Raw genomic sequence first — 27,462 nt, 5'->3', positions numbered from 1 at the left:
GCAGAGCATTGTTGTGCTTTGTTGCTTTTAAATATGTTTTTAGTACTGACTCTATTTAATATAATAATTGTTTAATTCTTTTTAGCATTTGTGTACTTCCTGTTTTTAGCTTTTAAATATTGTATTTTTAATGGTGTAAACTAGATTGGGTCATTTTAAGGAGAAAGGAAGGGTAAAATATTTTAAATAAATGAATAAACAAAACATAAACATAGATTATAAACATTAACACTGCTTTGGAGCTGTTTTAGTGTTTAGAATCTTTGTTCGCATACCTGGTCAGCAATGTACATATTGACAGAATTAGCATGTGTATGCCAGCATTTCCAGCATGAAAAGAGATTGGCTTCTGTGTGCTTGCTGTGACAGCTTTTAAATGTAACACAAAGTTTACACTGAACTGGCTGGTATTCACCCATCACTAATTAGACTTCTATTTTACCTCCAGTTCTTGCTGTATTTGTGGTATGAACCTGCACCTAGCACAGTGGTGAGTTTACTATGTGATGGTCCTGGAACCATTGCTGCATATCACTGATGCTGAAAAAAACACTAGCTGTTAATTTGCTACTGGGGCAGGTTTAAAGTTTTGATTCTAACCCTCTAAGGCCTAACTGTTTGGGACTGGGAGACTGGAGAGAGAGCCTTATTCCATTCAGATCTGTCCAACCTCTGCAGAGGCCCTCTTGATTAGGCCATATCCTACAGATACTGAATTTGTTAAAAACCAGGAACAAGCTGTAGTTGTAGAAGAGACAGCTGTTTTAGTCTGTGCTAGCATATCAGGCCAAAACAAAAGAAAAATAAAGAGTAAGGAACAAGTGGTGCTGACTTTAGGAATACCTCTTCCCAAGAAACAAATTACAGAGAAGCCTTGTTCCAGTTTTGACATAAACTGCAAACGTCTTAATTTATCTCAACATCTGCTTTATGACTGTACAATGATCGTTAGTTTATTATCTGCTAGTTTATAAATAGCTATAGTTTATGTTATGTATCTTTACAATGATGTATATAAACAGATGTGGGTTTTTTAATAAAGCACTTAACACCACTTCAGTCAAGATCACTTACGTCATACACTTTCAAGAATGACAAACAAGTGAAAGTAATGAAATATGTTAGCAAAACCTTCGGCTTTTTACTTCTTCAGTTGCTTTGGTAAAAGTATGCCATTTTCAAGATGGCAGTTACTAAACCTAGAGGACAGGGCATTCTAAATCAGATGAATGTCATCTGTTGTCTCTTAGGTTCACGTTGTGAGGTATTAAGGCAGCCAGTCTGTAAATCCAGAAGTAGACCCTCTTTTCTAATGTGTTTCAGTTTGGTGTTATATCTGTTCCAACCAAAGACAAGTCAGATAGGCCATGATGTTCAAAGTTATAAATAGTGATTGTTCCAACTTCTTGGTCAAAATGGCAGACTTACGATTTCTGAATTTGTATGTAGGTCTGCTGTTGTTTTGTCAACATATTCCAGTGGCATCCTGGCCATTTAAACACAATAAGATAAATTACAGGGTAGAGCCTATAGAATAGATCCTGCCAATTGCAGAGCTAGTAAAAATGGCTGTTTCCCTGAGAAACACGCAGGTGATGCAGCGTTCAAGATCACAAGTGTATGACCTGGGCTTGGTGACTGGTGGTTTGAAGACAGCTCTCACCAGTAATCATCTTAGATTTGGTAGCTGGTCATCACAGGAGGCTTGCTGATGGCTTTTGCAAGATGCTCTGGGTTTGCTAATAGCTAGTAAGCTTTCTTAAATTGCCTTGCCATAATTTGGAAATGCTAGATGAAAATTCACCACAAAAGGACTGTGTCATTCATTGTTAGATTTGCAAGTCTGATGGGAAAGACTTTCCCTTGACCAGGAAGTAATTATTAGATATTCAAACCAATGGTAATTGGAGGATATCCTCTATGAAGTAGGTGTTTCTTGGGTTTGTGTATTTTTTAAAAAACAATATTTTCAGTATTACAAGTGTGCTTGGTTTTTAAGAGCCAAGGTGTATATAATATTCCTCTTTATGTTTGGGGTGGCAGGACTTCCAGCCCTGCTCTACTTTTGAATCTCTTCCCATTTAGAATATCTTCTAATTTAGGATCCTCTTTTCTTAGTTGTAAAACAATGCCTTGGGCAGCATTTCTGTTCATTTACATAGGAAACCTTTTCACTAAGGCTTTGCATGGGGTCTTGTAATGCTTACGTTTCAGACAACAGATAGGTTCTCATAGGACATTAAACCACAGCTCAGTGTTATGAGGACAAGCTGCAGCAGGTCTTGGATTCACACGCTCCCTCCAACCCATCCTTTTCCAAGATGATCATGAGAAGATGCACTTTCCCCCCTCTATACAGTTGCGTGTATATGGTTAATGTGGGAGCCCAAGGCTTACTTGTCAGAATGCATCCCCATACTTTAACCCATGGCTTAGCAGGAGGTGTCTATTTTCTCAGTAGCTGTGGTGCACGTGAACATGGCACAAAATCGCAAGGATGTGTGTATTGATAGCTCTATGACAGTAACATTTCAAACAACATTCTTCATCCGTTCTTGAAAGCCATTCGAGGGTGTTGCACTCGGTAGTTCCCCAAAGGAAACCAAACACTTCAAAAGCCATTTCCTCTCAATTCTGGGAACATAACAAGGATAATGAGAGAATTTTCTATGAGTGTAAACTCCTACTTCCTTTTGGGAAAAATGACAGATGGCTCATTGAGAACTTGGCTGGTCATATGGGGGTGGGCAGATTCTTCCGGAAAAGTTTGCATTAAAAACCTAGAGGAGAGACTGTAGATTTGCAAGTCCCTTGTGTGGCATGACAAGATGTGGGAGCTGCTGATGACCCATTTCACCACTCAGGGAGTGTTCAGATATTTCAGCTGTTCTTGCAGGACTCAGCTGGATTCAACTGGAAAACATAGGAATGCTGGGAACATCCATCCATGGCCTCGTGACACAGGAAAGGTTAGCTGTACCTGCCCGTCTCCCCCAGCCTAGCCCACCAGACTTTAGCTCTATATTGTATGTGATGCTTATAAGCTGCTTCCATTTTGGATAGCAATAGGTGGCAGGCAGGTTCTAATCTGATTTGAGGCTAATACAGTATTTCATTCTTGCAAATAGTGAATTTGCAGAAAGCAGGAGTGGGCTAATAAACTATTCCTAGCACTTTCGCTGGCAAGTTAGTTTTCTGTGTACACAATTGGGGGCGGGGGGTGTAGGGGCATTTTCTGTGAGCCTTTTTCCCCAACCACCCCATCCAAAGTGCAAACATCTGAGGAGCACAGTTCAGGGACAGCTTTAGTGCCTTATCAAAGCCAGAGAGGGAAGTTGGCCTTAGATGTGTATAGCAGACTTTCAAACATCTCAAATAAGGCTGAACAAGCAAAGTAGAATGTTTAGAAGGGTCTGACGTAGAAGAATCTCTCAGTTGTTCTGTATAAAAGATGACAGAAATCTAAGTGTGCTGTGATGAAAATTTTGTTTTGAGACTCTTAAGTTATGATGTTGCTTTTTGGTTTAATGGGAGACCTAGTAAGGTTTTCCAGTGCCTTTGATCTCTGTAAGTCTAAGTAACATGACTTGCATGTTATGTTAATAGTCTACCTCTATTCAGCACTAGCTAAACATCATCTAGAGTACTGTGTCCAGTTCTGGACACCACACTTTAAGAAGGATGCCAACAAATTGGAGAGCAACAAAGATGACCAGGGGACTCAAATCCAAGCTCTATGAAGAAAGACTGAAAGAACTGAGCATGCTTTGCCTTGAGAAAATAAGACTAGGTGGAACACAGGATAGCATTTTTCAAATACTTGAAAGATAGGCCTATAGAGGAGGGGCAGGATCTGTTCTCAATTATCCTAGAGTGCAGAACACATAATAACAGGTTTAAGCTACAGAAAGCCAATTTAGGCTGAATATCAGGAAAAAATTCTTAATTGTTAGAGCACCACAACAGGAACCAATTACCTTGGGAGGTTGTGAGGAGCACTCCAACACTGGAGACATTCAAGAGAAAAGTGGACAACCATCTGTCAGATCTACAGTACTTTGATTTGGATACCTGCATTGAGCAAGGGGTTGGACTTGATAGTCTTATAGGCCCCTTCCAACTCAATTATTCTGTGATTCTATGATTAATTAAATGTGACCACTGTATCTAATTCAAGGTAACTGATTGGCTCTGTGACTGGTTGCTTTACTTGCTAAAAGATTAACTTTTCCTCCCCAGCTGGATCCACAGGCATTGCAAGACAAAGACTGGCAACGCACAGTCATCTACATGAATGGAGTAAGTACATTCAGAATTTAAAATGATGGACTGGATGCCTTTCACAATTTTTCTGATTAGCTTCTGGGGGCTTTGCACTCCTTCTCAGTAAAAAGCAGTTTTTATTCTTCAGCAGACAAGGAACAGTGTCTGTAGACATGCGGAGGTTCCTTGTTGGTATCACACACAAAACCAGCTTCTTGCCAAGTATGTGAACTCTGCAGCTATTTTAGTCTCTGCTAGGGAACTAGCTGAATAGATTGTGTACTATGCAGAAACAGCCTGCATGTGTGCACATATGGCATCTTTGAACAGTCTGTTGCTGATCAGGAAGAACAGTAAGTATTAGTTCCTCAATCTTCCTGTTTCTCATCTACAGCCTATCTGAAATGCTGCCTTTGTGTTTTCCCTAAAGTGCATAAGCTGTCTGTCTCTCTCTGAGCTCCTGCACATGTCCTGAGTGGAAGGGATGGAAGGCTGCATTTCTGACAGGATTATGTTCTGTTTAGAGAGGGAGAGGAAAGGTACAGAACAGGCACAGTAAAGGACTGTCATAGCTGCTCCTTCATGTGGACTGCTGCTCCTGAACAATGATGTCTTTCTTCTGAGGCTGTTGACCTCTTGAAGCGGGTGACCATATGAAAAAAGTCCTTGGTCCATCAGGTTGTCTTATTAGTGGGCTCCAAGCAGGAGACAGTGAAGCCTTGTGGAAAAAATTTAAATTAACAAGAAGCACATTGTGTGAGGGTCTTGGAGAGAAGAGGTACTCAGTGGCCTGATACCCCAGGGCTCAGGGCTGTCTCTTAACAGCTGAGTCCCTGTACCTTTTTTTTTTCTTTATGTGTCAGTAAAGGTGGTATAGCTCTAGGAGAAAGGGTATCACACAATGAAGCTTTATCAGTTGGACGAATTTGGACATGGCTTTTTCAATAAGAGCTGTTTAATCTGTCTGGCAAGTTTATTGTTGTACCTGGGGAAGCCCCTCCAAATGTAATGGAATTTATAAGCATAAACAAGCTGCTGGGGGTTTGTTTAAAATACAACTAGCTCTGACCATCATAAGACTATTAAGGGGCTTGAGTAAAGAAGTGGGATAATGTTTTCATCCAAAGCCACTTTAAGGTCTTTTTCTGCCAGTGTCTGGCTGTATAGCTCAGTGAGTTCGGTATCTAGCTCTGGAGCCAGAGGTTGGAAGTTTGATTCCCCACCGTGCCTCCTGTGAAGAGAGCCAGCCTGGGTGGCCTTGAGCAAGCTGCACGTTTCCAGGATGCCCCCAGAAGAAGGGAATGGGAAAACACTTCTGAGTACTTTCTGTCTGGAAAACCCTGATAAGGGTTGCCATAAGTCAGAATTGACTTGATGACACACAATTATTATTTATTTCTGCTAGTAGGATTTACTTCTGATTCTGGGGCTCACCAGAAAGAGGTTAAAAGCTGTTCTTGTTTTTTTGTTTGAAGGAAGGAGTAGGTAGAAGGTAGAAGTAGGGTTTAACTTCTATGTATGTTCTTCTTTAAATAGAAAAATAGTACTAGATCTAATCCTGCATACAGAGCTACAATCGTAGCCATGGTCTTATTTATTCAAACATTTTTCACTCTTCCATTTCCTTTATAAAAATTGCCAAGACAACTAGCAACTTTTGAAACCAAGTGCATGGTATCAAATCCTTACAGACATTTGCTTATTGTAGTATTATATTTCTTGATTACACTTGACACAAAGGTGTCTCTGATTAATCAGTACTAAGGCATTTGAATTTAAAGCTACTTTCTACAAGCAAGAATGAACTGCTCATCTCATGCGTTCTAGTAACATGTTCATATAAACAGCATGTAAGTTTTATTAAATACTGTATTACTAAATATAGTGCCATGTTAGAATAAAAAGAGTTTATCAGAAGTAAGCATCTGAAATCAGATTTACAGCAAATACAGTATAAGGTACAAATGCAGGATCAGGTGATACCTTTAATCAACCATTATGAATATTAAAAATTTTTTTGGCAAGCTTTAGATACCTGTATAAGGTATAAAATGATGCATACAAGTGGCCTGTTGATTGGTAGCATATTTTCCTTTATTTTTCCTTCATCCTTTTGTGTGAGCTGTATTTTTTCACACTAGAGCTTCACTCTTTTGATATCTAGTGTGCAGCTCTGAAATGCTGGAGGACTGCTGGTGATGACATGACATGTGTGGCATCATGTAACTGAGACTAGTGCATGAGAGTTGTACATTATTCTGTTGAGCTTCCTTATGCTTCTCCCATGAGAAGACAGTTTGGGCTGAAAAAAACTAACCTGCTGGTTGCGCACTTCAGGGCTGAGCAAGGATACGGACTTGGATCACTCGCTTCCAAGCCCACTTCCTGCCCATGATGGCTTGTGGTATTTTTGTGGTGATTCGTCACCAGAAGAGCTAACAGAAGAATGGCTTTAGCTGCAAAGAGTAATAATAAAGTTTCCTATTTCCAAGGTTGAAGTGAAGCTGTCCGTCAAGTTCACAAGCAGGGAGTTCAGCCTGAAGAGGATGCCCTCTCGCAAGCAAACAGGGGTTTTTGGAGTAAAGATTTCTGTTGTCACCAAGTGAGTCACAAAACCTTTTCTAAAAATAGAAATCCACACAAGCAGATGTTGTTTCTTGTGCTTGCTTTTTTAAAAACAGATTATTCTTTTATTCATCATCTTCACATGAGCAACATAAATATGTCATGTGCTGCTGCACGGAATCTGTTTACTTACTTTGAATATCACCTTGCCTGAAGTGATCTGGAACTAGGAACCAGGCTTTTCCTTTGCTGGGAGATGACTCACCCTGGGATTTTCCAAGCTGCTGAACTGCACCATTCAGAAATGTTCACACCATCTGTATTCTACTATATTAGTTTAACCCCTGGTCTTTGTCATGATGTGTGTTCCAGTCTATTGTTTGTTGGGGCTGGCAAATTTCATAGGAAGCAATTATGCATCAGGCAGAAACATGATTACTGAAGCACATATTTATTTTAAATTAAAAATAGAGTGAGATAACATCTGAAATCCTGTTGTACAGCTCTGGATTTGCTGTGATGATATTAATTGCTGCTAATTAAAGCTCTGTTTTCAGGATTTTGGGAGTGCATGTAACTGCTGGCAAATTTTCATTAATCAGTGGCTAATTAATGGATGTTTGGTTTGTTTAGCTGCCTAAATAAACAAATTGATAGCTCAGTATCAGAAAGTGGTGGGGCCTATGGAAGGTGTTCAGATGGGAGATGCAAGTGCCAACTCTGAACCTGCTATTTTTATGCACATCTCTACACTCTGTACCAAAGCATAGCAGATATTGTCAATGGCCTCAAAATGATGACCACATGCTTAGGGGCAGATCAGACATAGGGGTAAATGTTGTATCAGACTACAGACTAGTTCTTCCATGGAACTAAAGGTAGTTTGAGATGTGTACATAATTACACATGCCAGTAACCATTGGTTAAACAACTTGGCACAAACTTTGGGAGAGTTGTTAGAAGAATATGTCAAATCAGCTTGTCCAAAAGTAACAGTGGGGCAAAGAATATTCTCAAAAAAAAAAAATCCCTTTCTGGAGAACAAACACCAGTGAATATGATGCTAGCATCATTTTTTCAAAAAAATATCTTCAATAAATTTGAAACTTTGAAGAACTGGGGAATTTGCAGGCTTAAGAATGTAATGAATTTTGTAAAAAGATGGATTTTTAAAAAAATAAATGGGGAAAGAAAATCATTATAGGTAAACTTATAAATACAGGAAAGGAGAGTAGATCCTTGTTTAAGCTTGAAAAAATGCCATAACAGGCTACTGGGTATAGCTCTCATATGAAAAAGGCTCACGTTTGGTGGAATTGGTTGGTGCTGGAGTGTCTACTGAAAGTGTTGCCTCTTTTCTCAAGCAGAACAAAAGCCTGTTATCCATGTGCCCCCCACCTTTACTGAACTGGGCTCTTCTTGCAGGAGAGAGCGGTCAAAGGTGCCTTACATTGTGCGTCAGTGTGTGGAGGAAGTAGAACGCCGTGGCATGGAGGAGGTGGGCATCTACCGGGTTTCTGGTGTTGCCACCGACATCCAGGCTTTGAAAGCTGCTTTTGATGTCAGTGAGTATTTACTTCTAAACTTTTTCCTTCCAGTAAGAATGAATCAAGCTGGTGTTCTAGTCAAGCATACTGGCCAGAACAACCAATCCATCTGCCCATCAACTCTGATTCTTCATTGGTTTCAGAGGTTTTATGGTTCGGTACAAATGATCTCCGCACTATGGCTTCTAATACCTGCTCCTAATGCACCATCTGTGTCACAGAATCATAATGCTGGAAAGATGCTTGCAAATAATTAGAAATCAAGGAGCTTACCCACTGGTGAGACAAATCATGGGGAGTACTATTAAGTCCCCTCTACTTCTGTTTAAGACTAAACATACTGTGTTCCTTCAAATTTGCTTTATACATTACTTATCATATTCCTTTTCGTCTTCCAAATTGTCTATATTCTTAAAGAACACATGTCCTACTCTTTGGACAACAGCTTACTTATTTATACCAAATCTAAGACTCAGCCAAGAAAACAGCAATGTATCCTCATGATGAACCTGAAGAGAACCTACTCTCAAGCTGTTTACTTTGTGAGGATGGAAGCATAATTCTGTCCTGTACAGTAAGAAGTAAAAACTTTTAAAACTTGGTATGGTCAACCACATGCCTGGTCTAGATTAAGTTTTAAGTTGTTATCTCTCATCTGGCTCATTGCTATGTTCAAATACTGAACTGTTACTTCTGGGTTAGCTGTAAATGAAACATAGAGCTGATTGGTCAGTGAGCTGATGGTATGCTCCCAAGTGGTCCTGAAATGGTTGCGTACAGAAATTATAAACCATTGGAGGCAAGATGGAACCTGAGGTCCACCAAAGGCTGAAGCTTGTGTTATAGAGCAGCAGCACTCCTGAAACTGAGGATCTGCAGCAGTACTGTATGTGTCCTCCTCCATTCTCATGCAGATTCCTTCCTCCTCTCCCTTTTTATCACTAACCATAATGTTCCATAACATCTGAGTCAGGCAAGATGGGGTAACTGCAAATCAGGAGTGGCATATACATTGGAGACCACTTATGGCAACTCTATCAAGGATCTCCAAAAAGTCATTATTAGCCTTGCTTGGGTCTTGCAAACACAAGGCTACAGCTTCCTTTACTGAGTCAATCCATCTCATGTTTGATCTTTTTTGTGCAGCTTTCACCTTTTCCCAGCATAACTGTCTTTTCCAGCAAGTCTTCTCGTGGTATTCCCAAAGTATAATGACTTAAGTGTAGTCATTTTTGCTTCTAGTGAGTGTTCAGGCTTGATTTTACTGATGTATCTGTCTGGTATCCATAAAGCTCTGAGTTGGGTCCCCCCCCCCCGGTCAGTTCACTTCATTGTCTACCTTGGACATCCACATATAGTAATCAGCAACACCATACTATGGATGTTCTTGTTCTCCAGTAACAGTCTGTGTCTTAAAGATACTGTCTCCTTCTTTCATAGCTGCCCTTTTCAGTCATCTTCTACTTTCTTGGCTGCAATACCCATTAATAATTAACCAAGTTACAAAAGTATGCTCATTATTTCAATTTCTTCATTCTCAGCAGGAAAGTTCTCTAATACTTCTGTGTTCATTAATTTTGTATTGTCAATGTTCACCTGTAATCCTGCTTTCACACTTTCTTCTTTAACTCTCTTCAATAATTGTTTCAAATCATTGCTGCATTCTGTTACAATATGGTGCCTTCTACATATCTTAAACTGATATTTCTTCCAACAATTTTCACCCCTTTATTTATCATAATTTAATCCAGTGTTTTGATTGGTGTGTTCTGTGTACAAATTGAACATATAGGAAGATGTTCAGAGCAACTCAGTCATGTGGTAAACCCATTTCTTTCAAGTCAATCCATAGCTTTTTATTATTCACACAGTCAAGGGTTTTGCTATAATTTATAAAGTACAGACTGTTTTTTCCCTAAAACTTTAAGATGCAGCAGTTGTTAGGTCCTGTTGTATCACGTTTTCAAAAGTATGCGAGATATTCAGGAGTGGTTCAACACTGCCAAATTTTTTCAGTTTTCATGGTTGACCAAGATTTTTAATCCAGGCAGGATTGACTGCCAGTCCATTACATTGCAGAGCACCACATATCAGTTCCAGTAGACAAAAGATTTGCAATATGATCCCAAGTGCCTCTTCTTTTTGAATCCACTTTGAACATCCCTTGTTCCATACATGCTAAAAACTCTTCATTGCAAAAGCTTAAGCATCACTTTGTCTGCATGGGAAATTAATGCAATGGTCTAATACTGTAGTTATAATACTCTTTGACATCTTCATTCTTTAGGACTGGGATATGTATAGAATGTTTCTAGTCTGAGGCAAATTCTTTTGTAATTATTGGCATATTCTTCTTAGGATTTTTATAAATTCAGTCTTTGTAGCTTGGAGCAGTTCTATTGGCATCCTATCTACCTCCTGTGACATATTTTTCTGAGTGCTTTGAAAGCAGCTTGGTCTTCGCTTTTTAATATTACAGGGTTTTCATCACAGGATTCTTCTTCAAAAGAACCCGTCATCCTTGTATCTATTCTTAATAACTCTTTGTATACTGTTCCCAAAATATATTATCTTATCAGATGATATGTCCTCACATTACTCTTCCGGAATGATTAACTTAGGTGTATATTTCCCTTTGATTCAGTTCTTATGGAAGACAAATTTTTGTTTTCCCTTTTTTGTTGTTCTCTTGTATTTCTTTGCAGTGATTATTGTAACAGTGCTCTTTGTCTCTATGTAACAGTTGCTAAAACTTTCATTTAGGATTTGATTCTACTGCTGTCATCAACAGTTTCAAGTTTCATCAGTCATACATCTAGTATTTTTTTTTAATTAAAGGAATGATTTTCCTCCCATTCTTCCATAATAATATCTGTTGCTTCAATCAACAGCTTTTCTGGTTTATGATCAATTGAGTTTAGTAATGTGAATCTATTTTTGTATGGATTTCAAATGATCAAAAATGATATTTAAATGTTATTTTAACACGACTCTTTTTTTGTTCTTCTTCAGCTTTACTCTAATATTTGATATTCATGGTCTGTACCATATTATCCTGTCCATTTTTGCACAGGGAATAGAAGTTCTTCATCTTTTGCTTCTGTAGTCTGTTTAATTCCTTGATTAGCCATCTGGGGAAATCCATGCATACAGTTGTCCATTCAGTTGCCCAAAGCATTTCTTTGCATTAAAATGTTGCTGTCTTCAAAACATTCTGTGAATACTCTCTTGCTTCACTTTGGACTCCTAGATCAAATGTGGTTCAGCTTTATTTTCTACTTTTGCATTTAAGTTACCTATGATAATCAGCACATCCTGTTCTGGTGTGTGATCAATTTCCTCCTGGGCATTTGCATTAAACTTTTCTATTTCTTCTCTTCAGCATCTGTAGTTAGAACATAAACTTGAATTATGGTTATGTTGCTAAGCTTTCCAATAAGTCTGATTGATGTTATTTGCTCAGATGTTCATTATTGCCCCTACCTGCATGTGATATGTCTTCCATCACTTCGAAAGCCACATCATTTCTTCTGAGGTTTTCATTTTTCAAAGTAAGAAAAGATGCACTGCAGTCCACTCGTTTGCTGACAGCAAGTTTTGTAATGTTTAGAGATTCCATTTCTTGTGTTACTATTTTGAGTTTTCCATGATTCATATTATACAGCATGTTCCAATTATGTGTTGTGCAGCATCAAGCTCCTTACATACAGTGCTATTCATAGCTGTCCTTTGCTCTTTCCCAATAGTCAACTGAGTGCCTTCTGATCTGGGAGTGTCATCTCCAGGCACTACTTCTTCCTTTCTTTTCAACTGTCTCATCCTAGAGTTTTCAAAGTATAAATTATTTATTCAGAAGTGGTTTACCAGTATTCTTCGGTGCAGTACTAAAAAGAGTTAGCTTAAATGTCATGACTTGTCAATGAACGATCATCAGCCAGTGGTTACTTCTGCTGCCCTGTAGCTACCCTTCAGGATTTTTTTTGCCCCCATCACCACTGCAAAGGCCAGTTCTCTTCTTCATTCCTGAAGAATATGGATGCATCTTGTCTGGTATCTCAACGTTGACAATTCTGCTTTGGGTGACCCTTCTAGGAGTCTAGGCATGTAATAAAGTCTAGCTCTGATGGCACTGCTTTCAGCTTCCCTGAACCTGTCAATCTCCCTCATTGTGCTAAAGATGTGCACACAGTAGAGGGCTGTCAGGTTATATAAAATAAGCCAAATAAAATGGAACCTGATTTTTACAGCCATGAACACTAAGCACAGAGATCACATACAAAGTGTCAGCAGGTGTGCCTGACAAGGATACTGGAATACACATCTTAAAGGTGACGATGATGTAATGCCTCTGACAACCGACTGGACAGTGATAGCATATATAGACACTATATAATGATTTCTTCTCTTGGCTAATGTAAATGGCTGTGGACTGTAATGCTCTTGGTGCTGTATATACTGTAAATGTAAATAGACTTAATTGTCTCTGCCTAATTTACTTGACTGCTAGGACTGGAACAAGGAACTTCTGGAACAGTTGCTGATAAAACTGTGCCACTCTGACAGGGGCAGATCCACTTAACTGATTTGTAAACTATATTTTACAGTTCTGATTAGTAGCCACCATACTTTGCATAATTCTAGACATCATGACAAAACTATGGTGAGTACTAAATAGGAAGGAACACATAGTTCTTCAAATCATGATATAGAATCCATGCCATAATTTCTGCCCTGATAGAGGAAATAACAATGTTGACAAAGAGAAAGTTCAAAAATGTCTGAGGAGTTGAAATCTCTATTTCCCTCATATCCCTCCCTCTGTCTTCTGTTGTCTTTGCAGATAACAAAGATGTCTCTGTCATGATGAATGAAATGGATGTCAACGCCATTGCCGGAACACTAAAACTCTACTTCAGAGAGCTGCCTGAACCCCTCTTTACAGATGAACTCTATCCCAACTTTGCTGAAGGCATTGGTATGTACTAGTGTTGCTGCAAGTATGATGTCTTGCAAACATATCACTTCAGGACTGTGTAGTTGGAAATTAAGCTAAATATATCTGACAGAAGCTCCTCCAGAGTGTCCATATACCATAAAAGTTACATACATCCATAAATTTGTCCCCTTTCAGCCTGTCTGCATGCACAGCAACTCAACATAAGAACAGTCATTTTTTAATCAGTCCAAAAGCCGAAGTAGACCATCATCTGATTTTCCACAGTGGTCAATCACATACAGAAGCAGCCCACAAACAGAATGTGAGACTCTCTTGCTCTTGCATGCTAATAAGTTAGTGGTCTGATGCCTCTGAACCTGGATGTAGCTTGTTACCATATCATGAGGGGTTGACATTCATTGATGAACTTTTCCTCTGTCACTCCACTTGATCTCCTTTCAGAGTCATAAAGGCCAGAGGCTTTCACCAGATCTTTCAGAAGCAAATTATATAAGTGAATTATGTGATATGTGCAGATTTCCTTCTCTCTTGCTTGAATCTTCCACCATTTGCTTTCATTAGGTGACCCCATGTTCTAATGTTGTTGGGAAGAACAAGTTGTGTTCAGCCACATGATCTATCATATCCCACTTAGCTGACAGTATCCCTTTGGCAATATGGCAAGCCTAATCCCATATAATATTCCAAGTGTGGCTGTACCAAAGAGTTGTGTAACAGAATTTCAGTATATGCAGGATTGTGTGTTCTTGATCACTTTCTTAATAATCCTTAAGACTGATTTTTCCTTTCTACTAACTGGCTCAGATTTTGCCAAGCAGTCTGTTTCTTTAGAAGGGTTCTTTCAAATCAGAAGTCAGTTGCATCCTCAGACATCTACCCTTGGTTCATGTTACCCTTAGATCTCTTGAAAAGGAAGGAATTAAGTGGCCAGGAAACATCACGGCAGCTGAGCTTTGGTGGGTGGGAGCATTGTGGAAGTATCTCTACTAAACTTGGTTTCTGGGTTCCCTCATTACTTGACAGAACATCATGTGTACACACTTTCATGTCTGTGGAAAATGCATAATAGAAAAAATCTTGCTCCCATCATGACTATAATTTTCCTTATCTCCTCCAGCACTTTCAGATCCTGTTGCAAAGGAAAGTTGTATGCTGAATTTACTACTGTCTCTTCCAGAACCAAACCTAGTTACCTTTCTTTTCCTCCTCGATCATCTGAAAAGGTAATGTTGAAGGTCTTACATCAGATGTGTTGTTGCAATCATAGGTTTATCACAGTATATACAATTCATTTCATCTCATCCTATTCTAACTAATATAATACGGATATAATCTGTTCTAAAGTAGATGTAGATTTAATCCAGGTGTAAAGCAGTTCCCATTTGTTTTTCTCTACTCCTGTTATTCTGTCATTTAGTGTGTCTGTCAAGATGTCCATTTCTACCAGGTCTAGAATCTTCTCAAGAAATTCCTCTTTTGTCGGTAACTCTGTGGTCTTCCAACTGCTAAAGAAATTCTTGCTGCGGTTATGTAAAATCAAATAAACCTTGTTTTTTTTAATTGTGTGTGGTAGCATGTTCAATAGGTCATGCCCTTCAATTTTTAAAAGTCTCCCGTTATACAAAGTGATCCAATCCTTCACCCAGGTCAAAGTTGCTGCTCTATAATACTTCATCCAGTCCAGTAGTCCAAAACCTCCTCTTCGTTAGTTGTCCTGGAGAACTTTAAGTTCTATTCTTGGCTTTTTTCTATCCCAGGCAAATTTACTGGTTATCTTGTTCAATTTTACTGGTTATCTTGTTTCAGTAATACTGGGATCGTCTGAAAAGGGAAAACCAACTTTGGCAAAATGTAAATTTTAATTGCCGCTATTCTACCCACTAAAGACAAGTGAAGTTTAGACCATTTCTGTAAATCTGCTTTGACTCCTTTCATTACTTCCATATAATTATTCTTTTATCAACGTGCTTGTTTTCTTTGTCAGATTCCTAAGTACTTAACCTTGGATACTTCTTGGCATCCTGAGTGTTTCTGCAACTCTTCTTTTTCTTTTATCATGTTTTTGATTTAAATCTGTTTTTTGTTTATTTATCTTGAGACCTGACATGAGTCCATAATCTATTATTGTATCTACTACCCTGTTTTCCCAAAAATAAGACCTAACCTGAAAATAAGCCCTAGTATGATTTTTCAGGATGCTCGTAATATAAGTTCTACCCCAAAAACAAGCCCCAGTTATGTGAAGCCCTGTCTCCACCAGGGACTCATTGTGCAGCAACCAAAAGATGATGACATGACTGTATTTGAATCAATGTAGATTATTGTGCATGAAAAAAAAAAATAAAGCATCCCCTGAAAATAAGCTCTAATGTATTTTTGGAGCAAAAATTAATATAAGACCCTGTCTTATTTTCGGGGAAACACGGTCGTATCTCTATTGACTTCAGAAGAGCTTCTAGGATTATTACTAAATCGTCGGTATAGGCTTGGATTTTGAATTCTTCTCCTTTGACCTTTAAGCCTTTAATCCTCTTATCCTCTCTAATTTGTTGATTCAGGACTTCTTCTTCTTGGGTATCTCACTTTTGAAGCATATAAATGATATGATTTATTTATTTATTTAATTTATATCCCGCCTATTTGGTCGGTTAAGACCACTCTTAAAAAAACATTACTGAAGCACCATGTTCCAGTAAATACGAGAACTTTCTACCACCTATTCCCCCCCCCCACGTTCTGATTTTACATATACTGTATAAATATATAAGGTATATATCTTCATTTCACTGTTTGGTAAGATCTCCTAAGTTGACTACTTTTCAACAAGATGGTAAAACATAAGCTGATAATACTGTTAATTGGGACCATAGCTAGTTGAACAACCAGTCCCCTTGCTCATTAATGGTTCTGCACCAAGTCTTGGTGGAATTTTATTTTTGTCCCTGTATTGTTTAATATTTGTTCAACAAAAAGAGGACATAGACAGGATGCTTAGTCAGTTTGTGGATGACATTAAGTCAATATTGTAGATAACAACATTAAGCAAGATTATCATGAAAGGCTCGAAGACTGAGCTGAAACTAACAAAACTGAAAAAGTCAATAGAGTTAGAGTCTTGTATTTAGGTTCAAAACAACAGTACAGGTACAGAATGGGAGGGGTAGTTTGATGTATTTGCAGAAAAAAAAACTAAAGCACCCTTAGACGTTATGCAGCGTGATAGTTTTGCTCTATTCTGTGTCCATCTATATTTGGAGTGCTATATCCAATTCTGGCTGCACATTTTAAGACAGATACAGAAAAACTGGAGCATGTCCAGGGGGTGGGCAGCAAGTATGGTGATGAAACCTAATTCCACAAGGAAACAGGTTCAAAGAGCTGAGTATCTTTAGTCTAGAGAAGAGGTGATCTTTTCCCCTAGGAATCCAGAGTCCTATAGAATATGGAGAACCAATTCAGTCTTTCATTACCCTCAGATGGCAAAAGTCAAACCAATAAAATTATAAAGAGGCAAATTTTGGCTGGACATTAGGGGAAACTTCTTCCCAATCAGGGATGTTTGACAGTAGAACAGCCTGCCAGAGGTGATGGACTGTATTATACTATAGGTATTTAAGCAAAGGCTCAGCTGAGGTATCTCTCAGAAATACAGTTGTCATACCTTGTCTGAAACACAGAACTGAAATACATGACCTATGGAACCGTTTCCAACTCTATGAAGTCCATAATGTAGATTTGATTCCAGGCACTGGCCTACACTGATAATTTAACAAAGATAAGGCCTAGATTAATGGATAGTTCTGTACTTGTGTCTTTTGTGCCACCATGAGAAATGCCATCATTTAGAGCTTTTTACATCAACTCAGACTTTTACTGGCTCATGTCTTGATTTCAATTTCAAAACTTAAACTATGATTTTGTAGCAGTGAAGTTGTAAGAAGAGGTTTGAATAGAATCATGTTGCAATGTTGTAAACACCAGGCATTGTCTTCTCTGCACAAATTGCTTTAGGGTCGCTGAAAAGGAAAGCATCAACAAGATGTCGCTTCACAATCTGGCTACTGTTTTTGGACCAACGCTGCTCAGACCATCTGAAAAGGACAGTAAAATCCCTGCTAATCCAACCCAACCAATAGCCATGACTGATAGCTGGTCACTAGAAGTCATGTCCCAGGTAAAAGGGGACTAGGTGCAGAAAAAATTGTATTAATTGCACATAGAAAGTGGCCAAAAGACAAAGAAAACTTTGTCCACCTGGGCAAGGTTCATGATTCTTTTTTGATGGGAAGATTAGAGGGAAAGTGCTTCTAGGTAGAGCTTTACATCTTGCTGGAGCATGTTGTTCAATATGAGCTTTTCCAGGTGAAATGTCCATCCTCCCTTCCTGCAGGGTTACCCATGTACCCTCTACACGGAAGTACAGACTGCCATTATTCAGAGATACAGAATGAGGGGGCACTGATATTCAGATTACACCCAGTTCTCCATTTCACTAAATTCCTGTGAAACAGAAAAATGTGCCAAACCAGTGCTTGATATTAGACATTTGCACCGTGTCTCTTCAGAAGCTGCATTCCTCTAAAAAAGCAAATTTGGTAATCCAGGATCCAGTTTAGCCAGTGAAAGCATAAACAGCCGCCTTGCTACAATGTGCTTTGCAGGAACATTGTGCAAGTGATGTCCCCTGTGTCGCACCCTCACTTAGCCAAGCTCTAGGGAACTCTACTTGGACTATTCTGACGAATTATGCAGGCTGCTTTGTTTGAAACTGCAGGTGGCCAAAATAAAAACATCATGATTAATAATTGGGATTAGTTCCTAGGATCATTCTGTGTCTCCTTCCAATTACTGCATAGGCAATTCACTGTGCTGGTGCTTGCCTCTAAATCCCTCCACAGTTTGGAATGTGGTACTGAAATAAAATTCACCATTCTGCTGTCAGAGGCCCTTCTGTGCGTGCCATGTATGGGTGACAACCAGCAGTTAGCCCTTTTTAGTGGCTGTATTCCAATTAAAGAGGTTAACCTGGCACTAATTTTGTAATTTCAACGTAACGCGGAAACTCTTAATGAAATCCCAGCTGTTTCTAATTATGATTTTTATTTCTGGTGTTGGCTTCTTTCCTATTGGTTTTGTATGGTTCCACATTTCATTTATTATAGTGCCTTAACTTTGTTATATATGATCTTCTGGGAACTATTTTGGAGGATAGAAATGTATATTTATTCCATAAATAAAATAAACTTTGTAATCATGTGACTGATAAAACTCTGCCTCAACACAGCTGTTTCCCCAAAACTTGGCAAGTAAAAGCCTTCCATGGTAAGCTCTCCAACTGACCCTCATTCTCCTCTGCCTTCCAGGTTCAAGTGCTCCTCTACTTTCTGCAGCTAGAGACTATCCCCACTCCTGATAGCAAGAGACAGAGCATCCTGTTCTCTACAGAAGTATAGAAGCCTGGCCAGTCACTGGACGAATGTGTCAGATGTGTTTTTGGTTTGAACTCCCCCATTCTGGCAATGTGGAAAACCTGTCTGTCTTTAGAAATTCCCATCCTCTCCTTCTGTACTGAAAAGAGGCAATTCATTCCTCTCCTGTTCATCGGGCAGTGATGGATGAAGGGTTTTGTTTGTTTGCTACAAAGAAGAGATTCCTTCCTTTCACAACTGCGATATCAGGAAAAGAGCTGGGCCAGAGCAGCTGTGCTGTGAGTTTCTAACAGCAGAGGGAAGCACTACACAGCAGAAAATGTTTCTGTGGAGAATGTGCAAGAACAGATTCCTGTGTTTTTTTTTTTAAGCTGAATTAATTTTATCTTTGGAAAGCTTTGAGATTTCTACCTGGACCACTTGTGAAGAGGAAAAGGATATATCAAAATTGTAGCTTTAATAGCTACTGTTGCTTTGGTTTTTAACTGTCCATATTCAGAACCTATTCATCAGTGATGCCCTCTATCTGGGAATTCCATTGTTAGTTCATCAAAGCTTATTTCAAATAAACAAATAAGAGGTTCCATAACAAACCTCTTGTTTTTGTCCCAGAAATCCATTAGAATGACAAATCCCATTTTCCCATTTTTTGGTCCCTTTTGAGGCAAAGGTTTGTAAGAGAGGCATGCCCTGTTTCATCATGTGTAATCTAAAAAACAGTGTGCTAGAGGAGATAGAGGGAGGGTGAGATGACAGCAAAGGGTGGGGGAGGTGACTGTACTCTCTTTTTGTATGGACCTAAAAGAATGGGCAATGCCAGTGTGAAAGACGCTTCAGGCACTCTAAATGTAAAAGAAAACTTGCAAGAGGGTATATGTCTATTCTCCCAACCCCTTATGGTGGGGGAGGGGAAGATTTTTTTAAAAATTCCTATACCCAAGTAGGTGGTTGTGCTGGTATAAGGACCACAACTAAGTCATAAATACATCCCCCGCCCCCAAGATATAGGTACAAAAGACAGTGACTATCTCTCTGGCTGCTTAACCCAAACTCTTCTCAGAATAACCTTTTTGATACTTGAATTTTATGTTTGTCCTTCAGAAAGGTCTGTTGCTTGTGGAAAATATATCTACCATCTCTACCCCTTTTTTGCTAGTAAATAGACATGTTTTGATATGATATTTAATAATCTGTAATGATGATGATTGAGCAGGGAGCATTCTGTATTTTCAGAAATTTCAGCCATTCCATATTAAATGGGTACCAGAGCAGCCATTTCAACTATCAGTGAACTGTAAGTACTAGAAATAAATCAGTACTGGAAATTTGAAACTTTTAATTGCTGAGTCTCAGGACAGGAAGGTGTAACTTTTGTTCTGATTTATATTAGATTTTGGGAAAAACTACGCCTATTGGTTTTTCTCTTGGTCATACAGCATAATTTTTAGATGCCAGTTTTATCAAGAAAAACTGCTCATGGATAACAAAAGGAGACAGATTCTTTCATACTTATCAAAGTGTGAGGGGCTAAGAAATTAAAGGAAATTGTTGGCTTGATTCAGAGAGGCTTGGAAGTGGGAACTGAGGAGAGATTTTTTCGTAAGGTTTCACATAATTTTGAAATGCAGCAGATGACTCTGTGGAGCAATGCAGATTTTGCTGGCCATTTCAGTTCTTACTGTTGTGTCTTGCCAGTTGCTTTTGCTATTGTGAAGTCTGAAGTTCTAAATGGAGAATTTTTGCCATCCTTGAGAACTGCTCACACTTTTGTAAATTATTCATACAAGAACTTGATACTGCTTAGTGTCTCTTCCTCCTTAGGTGTCTATGCTGTGTCTATGACACTGACGTGGTTTAGACATAATGTGTCTATTAAGCTCAAATAGGCCTGAGTCTTCTTGCCCAGCTGCACTGTTGCTTCTCTCTAATCCAGAAAGGCAAACTGTAAAATTGTTCACAGGAGGCCATTAATGAACTGCTTTAAAAGGGGATTTCATGAATGTTAAGGCAACTAATAGCTCTTGGTCACATTGATGATATATTTTCTTCAGTATTGGAGGTAACATGCATCTTAGTAACAGCTCCTGGGAAGCAAGAGGGGGAGGATGCATTTATGTTTTCCTGGCTGGCTTTCCAAATGCTCCTGATTAAACATGGGAGGAAATAAGCTGCTAGATGAAAGAGGCTATTCGTTTCACTTAGCCGTACACTTCTTGTGTCTCCTAATACAGATATAACAAGCTACAGATATAACAAGCCACTTGAAAAAGTGCTACAAAACATTTCAAAGGCATTAAACGTGTTATTAATTTTCACCTTTTATTATTTATCTTTTGTTGATGTAAAATATACCTGGATAGTTTCTATAGTAGGACCTGATGGTCTGTCCAAACTACAATGTTCTGTTATGCTTTGTCTCTTTTTGACACACTGCGAGGTAAACTGTAAGGCTAGGAGATGACTGAACAAAGGATCTGCCTTTCCTTCTCACTTAGTACAGGACATGAGCTTCTGAACCACACCCCATCTGTAGATTATCAGTGTAGTGGATCAAGCCACTATTTCTTTGGGAATTTGGGACCGGCTCATGCAGGGCTGGTGGAAGGTGAGCTCAGAGGCTGGAATTCTTCATTTGATCAGGGCTACAGACTGTGTTTCCAGTCTCAAATGAGTCTGCCTTGTTCTCTTGGCTTTTGGATCAATGGGCAAGCGTAGATTGACACAAACATATTTTTAGGATGTTTGCCTCTGGTATAACTAGGAGTCTTGCATGGATAATGTTCCAAGCAACTTCTCAGATCCCTGCTCATCTGGAGAGCAGAAGAAGCAGGTATTTCCCCCCTCCTTCTAAACACCTGCAGATACGGTAGGCCCTGCTTGCCTCATAATTACATTTACTATTATACAGTGTGGGGACTGTGGAGAGTCAGCAAAATTGAGCTGTAGATTCATGCTCCTAAAAAAAGGGCAGCCAGCTTCCCTGAAAAATCACAGACAATATAGAAAAGGCTAACATGTATGTGAACATTTTTTAAACTTGGGGTGAGGTTTGGAGGCTTGATTTGATCCTGTTCTGAGACAACAGTTCCTTAAGGGCTTTGCCTTTTTGTCTCATTATTTTCAATTTTTCTGGAATGGTTGATATTATTTTCTTGCCTTGTTGATTGTTACATATCCATGGCTGCAGTTTAAAACTGGAAAAGCAATACTACAAAAATGTGCCAACTTACTTTGTTTGAATTTTCTTTTCAAATTATTTTAACTTTATGTACAGTTGTAATTTTAATATTGAATTGATTCTTTATGTTGCTTAACTGTCAGGGTGACAATTTGCTTTTGGTAATCCTAAAGGGGGTTACTTCAACACTTAGGTGAATTCTTACATGCAGGCATGTGGATGTGGGAAGAACTGCATAATTAATTTAAGCATTAATTATTTGATTTTTAAAATATAAATCTGTGCTTTCCTTAGAAGTGGTGATCTTGGGCTGTAAAAACTAGTGCACCCAATTTAAACTGGTTTTTAAAACAAACTTTTATACAGGCAACAAAATGTAAAAGTATGAGAATTTTAGGTGAAAGTTTTTTTAATTTCCTTTGTTTGGCATCATCTTAAAGCACCATGTCTGCCTTTCAGTATCTTGGTTTCCATATCAGTATAGCTTCTGTCCCTCACTCAGGATGAGAGGTGACACCAATGACTGGCTGTCCTGGTGGGATGACACGCTCATCACCACTTCATAGGACCCCAAGGTTCAATTTCCCTCCCTCTAGAGGAGGCCTGTATCCCATTCTCTGCCTAAACTGTGAAGTGATGTTTTAAAATTTATTTAAAATTATATATTGCCTTTGCAGAAAAATAATGCAGTGTGTAGTGTTCAAAATTATAAAGCGTTAAAACCATCAAAGTAGAAACAGTAAAGCAAAAATCAAGCTACTAAAACAATTTAAAAGACCAAATGAAAATGATGTGATTGAATAAAAGGTTTATGACAAGAGTGGGGACCTACTGTGATTACAAGGAAGATGCATTCTGGAGTTTGGCCATAGTGACAGGCAGTCTAGTTCAGCAGAGAAGAAAGTCCTCTCCTTGTGTGCCTATCAAGCAGGCTTCTACAGGTAACAGTAGCTCTGAGAAAGTTTTTCTTGTAGATCTTAACAGCTGGACAGGTTGATAATGAGACAAGTACTTCCTCACATAGTCATGCACTGAGCTCTTTAAACTGAATCCTTAAAACAGATGGCAACTAATGCGACTCTTTCAGTGTGAGTAACATGACTTCCTAGACCATACAAGGGTTATCCTTATCCCAAGGTAACCTATCACAAATTGCAGTGCCCACCTGGGTATCCCCTTTTGCTCTTTCCTTGAGTCCCTTTGCGATGCCGGTGCATCAGGCAAAGGCAACTTGGTCATTGCCCTAGTACCAAAGTAGCACTCTTGACATCGTACACCATAATACATTCCCTGGTCAGGCAAGGTAAGTCACGTCTCAGTCTGTGCTGTCCAAAGCAAACATGCAAGCATGTCCCTCCCTGAGGCAAAATTCCGTAAACAAATTTGGAGACAGTTGCTGAAATCTTGTTAAAAGTGCGGCTGTTACTCAGAAAAAATAAGCAAGCATAGGGGATTTCTCCCTTCTGTGTGCTGTCAGGTCCTTGGCTGTGACAGAGAAGAGGGTCTAAAATCTGCTCGTTTACAATATACTGTCCTTTACAAAACCATAATTCACTGAGTTAGCTAAATTGGGAGCTTACAAACTTTTTTTAAAAATACTTCACACTTTGTATTATAAGCTTCACTCTCCAGCTTCGTTTCCTGTAAAACTTATCACACACAAGTTTTTTAAAACTAAAATGTATGAAAAAAAAGTGCCAGGAAGAAGGTTTTGTAACCCTTTCTGCTAGAGGTGTGCACTGTTGTGTTTTTGGACTAGCCTTGCTGCCTAGGAAATTATAGTCCAGAAAAACAAAGATGCAAACTCATACCTTCCATATATGTTAAGTTCTGATTATAGGCAACAACTTAACTGCAAATACTGTATTCTCCAGTGTTTAAAAGCTAGTACCCACATTTTAACTCTCCGTTACACCTTAGTATTATCAGAAATCATCTCAGGGAAGGACAACTGCAGAAAGGAATTTGCTTATCAATGACGTGGTACAGTCCATGAAACAAAGTAAAAGGGCTATGATACAACCAGTATACTTGTGGGAGAAGCAAACCTTCTGTGAGCAGTCTCCCAAAATACGTTTCCTCATATGCAGATCAGTGTCTTGACAATTAATGCACACTTACTTAGTCCATATAAAAGAGAGGACACCTAATGATATCAAAAATATGCCTTATTTATAGGCTGGATCCCCGCTAGTCTGAAACAATCTGCTGGAAATTAGGAAGGGTTTCCAACCATCAGACAGGTATAGCAATAGAACAGATTGCCAAGCAGTATGGTAGAATCTCCATTAAGAATGGTCTTAAGTTGCTTAAGCAACGACTTTGGCTGGATTCAACCCTTGAGACAAGATTAATAACTCAAGAGCCTCTTATGTTTAGCTTCTACCCATATATTCAAATACTCACCACTTCATGGTATGAGAACTCCTTTGAGAAAAGTTACTTGGATAGCACCGCACATTATGAATGGAACTATAATTTGAAAAATGACTTTTAGTAGTTATGACCATTTCTCATAAAATATCTTTCTTGGTCTTCCTGAACTATTGAGTGAGAAATAGTCTCTGCAGGGAGTGCTAATCCAAATGATCAGCCCTACCTCAATAAATTAAGAGCATAAGTGTTTGAGCAGAGAAGAATTGCTGACAATTCCCCTTTAACCAGACTTCATGTAAGCCAACATTTTATCCATTCATAGTTTAATGATGGGTTTCAGAGTGGATGCACACATTCTAGTAAGGCAACAGTCTGTTTCGGTCAAGGGAAGTGATCCTGTTGACTGATTGTTTCTAGTGATGAAGATTCATTAAGGATGATTATATAAAGAGAATGGAGTTGCTTCCCCATGATTGCATCCATAAACCTGTATAACTGTATTATAGTCGGAATAAGCTATAATAAATTTAGAAGAAATTAATAGACATAATTCTGAGTTATAGTATGGAAAGGGCAGTAGATAGGGTATTATTGACCAGGAATTTCAGAATAAATCTTTCATTAACCTGTGACTTACAGGTTATGAACTTCTGGCATTATCTCATTTCAATAAGCTGGGAAACATGGAGGGGTTTTTTTGTCACTCTGCTTCAACCATCCTTGAGTATACAATCTCAAAATTTTAACCGCAACCCTGTATTTTACACCTTGACTAACATCAGGGTGCTGTCACTGCACATGTGAAATCTTGGCAATGAGCATGACTAAAAGTTCATCCATTTAAATATTACTTAAGTACTTTAATGCAAGAGTTAATTTCACATTGACTTCTGTCCCAGAGAAATGGTAATCAGTTTTAGTTCGTTTGTGTCTCATGATAGTTGCTAACCTGAAGTTTAAAAAGGTGATCTGGGAGTAGCCCTGATTTCCAGAGACTGGCCATGCAAAGCAGAGATTGGTTTAAGTTTATGAGGTTAGTGCCAACAAGTGACCTCTTTGCTAGAAATTTATCACTCAGGTTCTCCAGAATAGCAGCGATTCTATTAACTGAATCTAAGAATGTCCAAATCAAACTATACAACACATGCTGAGATGTACAACTGAAGCAGACAGTGAAGGAATTAAGGTGAAATTTTCCAAGTAGAAAAATGCCTACTTTTTCTTATGTTTTCATGAAGACTTTTTGGGGTATGTAGCATTTGTAACTTTTTCCTTCTCTCTGCTATAAGCATTTATAATCCTTGTTAAATTCAGAAGAAAGGAGAAAAGTAGATTTATTTATTTAAATATAAATACAATTAAATTATATTACCAGTGCTGGCATTTTCAGGAGGGTTTTTTCATTTGCCGCTAGTGGTTCATCATGGTTTTCACCACAAAGCTTATATTTGTTGTCATTGTTTTTGACACTGCCTTCATGTTCTAAAGCATTTTGCTTTGGTATTTTATACTGCTTCAATGTTCCTTGCTTCAGTATTCCAAATACTCTTGATTCAGAAAAGAAATGCTGAGAACGCGGAACCATTGTTGAAAGCAAATGTTTTCCTGTGCTTTTATCTATCAGGAATATTTCCAAGAATAAGCAAAATTATGTGTTCAAAAAATAGATCGCAAAGAAGACTGAAAATCTGTATTTGGAAACTAGGAGAGTCAAGGCGTTTGTTGCCTTTGTTTGTACACACTGTTAAATAAATTTCTTCTGTATCTGTTTAATAAGCCTGACTGTTTATTTATTATGAGGTGCTACGTTAGACCAGATACATGAAACATTTCTTGAAGACCAAACAAAATATCCTAGTGCAATAGAGATTTGTTATTCTTCAACTGACAGGAGTGTAGATTATGTTTGTAAATAAGGAGAAACTTATTTAATGGAAGTGCTGTAAAATAGTGAAGTGATGCTTTGCCTGGACTTCATATTTCCTTTCCTACACAAAGTGTCATGACACACACCACCTTACTTTTTTCTTCATTTTAAACCATTATTTTTTAAAAACATGACAGTGTCACAATTCCTTAGAACTTTGCTATCTATAAATTAAATTTGACAGCATTGTGATGGCTGCAATCACTTCAGCCACACTTGCATGTTACATTATTTCCTGGGTGCCATTCAGGATTAAATCCAGCATTCCTCCCTCCCCTTCGGTTGTTTCATTGCTAGTTGTTCTGCAGCAAAATCATTTAGCTTGTATAGACATTTATCCTTCGTTATGGCTGTAAAGTTGCTCATTATTGAAACAAAATATTCTCTGAATGCCTACCTGATTTGTTCTTCAAGAAAACATAACACATTTTCATTAAGAACACCCTGTCGCCCCCCCAGTTCTAGAATACTTTGGAGCCCAGGGACTGTCATCAAGAGTGTTATCTGTGGAGCTTTTTATCTGTTTTTTGAAGGTTTCTGACTTGTGACAATGTGCCAGAGGTCAAAATTACGCAATTTGCAGCATCCTACGGGACTCTCAAAAGCCATAATTTTCCATAATTTTCTTAAAAGAAAAACTGACAGTCATGCTCCCAGGATGAGTCTTTTAAAACAACGCTTTCCCTTGCTGCAAATTATATATAATCACCTTCATTTTATTCAAAACCAGAAATAAACTGAACCTGAACTGAAACATTAGCCAGTATTTTGCTCCACATAAGCAGACTTTCTACTTGCTACATTTACGCTATGGTCTTTTGTCACTGTAGGAAGTTATCCCTTTTCATAGCTATTTCCAAAATTGTGCTCAAGTCTTAAGTATGGCACTCTGGTTTCTGCACACCTGTTCACCTAAAGGAGTTTTCAATAACTGCAGATTCCTGCAAGACTGCGCTCAATTCCTGTGTGTATTTATCAAATCCTAAATCTCTAAGGACCTCTCCCTCCCAGGTATGAGCTCTCTTAGTAGTGCCTTCTCTTTTTTTTGGCTTTGGCTGATTATGTATTTTATGGCTACTTACATGGATTATTGAATAAATAAAAGGGCTTGTTCTTACCTTAGTCCTTCTACAGTTGCTAAATGTGTATATGTTTGTGTCACCCTCTTTTACCGAAAGCTTCATTAGTGAGGCTCAGATGGTCTACCACTCAGTCCTTCT

At 38.5% G+C, this 27,462-nt stretch overlaps 1 protein-coding gene and 1 long non-coding RNA gene across 2 annotated transcripts in view; one reads left to right on the top strand and one right to left on the bottom strand.

Annotated features, from left to right (window-relative positions):
* The window catches only part of BCR (BCR activator of RhoGEF and GTPase), an 80,147-nt gene extending 54,056 nt beyond the window's left edge, over positions 1-26,091 (top strand). The window contains exons 17-23 of the mRNA XM_072983078.2: positions 4,240-4,299; positions 6,756-6,865; positions 8,254-8,393; positions 13,216-13,350; positions 14,450-14,555; positions 17,344-17,506; positions 18,696-26,091. Of these exons, the coding sequence (XP_072839179.2) occupies positions 4,240-4,299; positions 6,756-6,865; positions 8,254-8,393; positions 13,216-13,350; positions 14,450-14,555; positions 17,344-17,506; positions 18,696-18,785 (804 nt within the window). The 3' untranslated portion in view covers positions 18,786-26,091. The remainder of the gene's footprint in view (positions 1-4,239; positions 4,300-6,755; positions 6,866-8,253; positions 8,394-13,215; positions 13,351-14,449; positions 14,556-17,343; positions 17,507-18,695) is intronic.
* Positions 125-27,462, bottom strand: part of LOC110081987 (uncharacterized) — a 29,525-nt gene continuing 2,187 nt past the window's right edge. The window contains exon 3 of the long non-coding RNA XR_013539234.1: positions 125-27,462. This is a non-coding gene — a long non-coding RNA (uncharacterized LOC110081987).

This window comes from Pogona vitticeps, chromosome 14 (assembly GCF_051106095.1).
Source record: "Pogona vitticeps strain Pit_001003342236 chromosome 14, PviZW2.1, whole genome shotgun sequence".
NCBI classification, from domain to species: Eukaryota; Metazoa; Chordata; class Lepidosauria; order Squamata; family Agamidae; genus Pogona; species Pogona vitticeps.
This window is presented reverse-complemented; position numbering and strand designations above follow the sequence as displayed.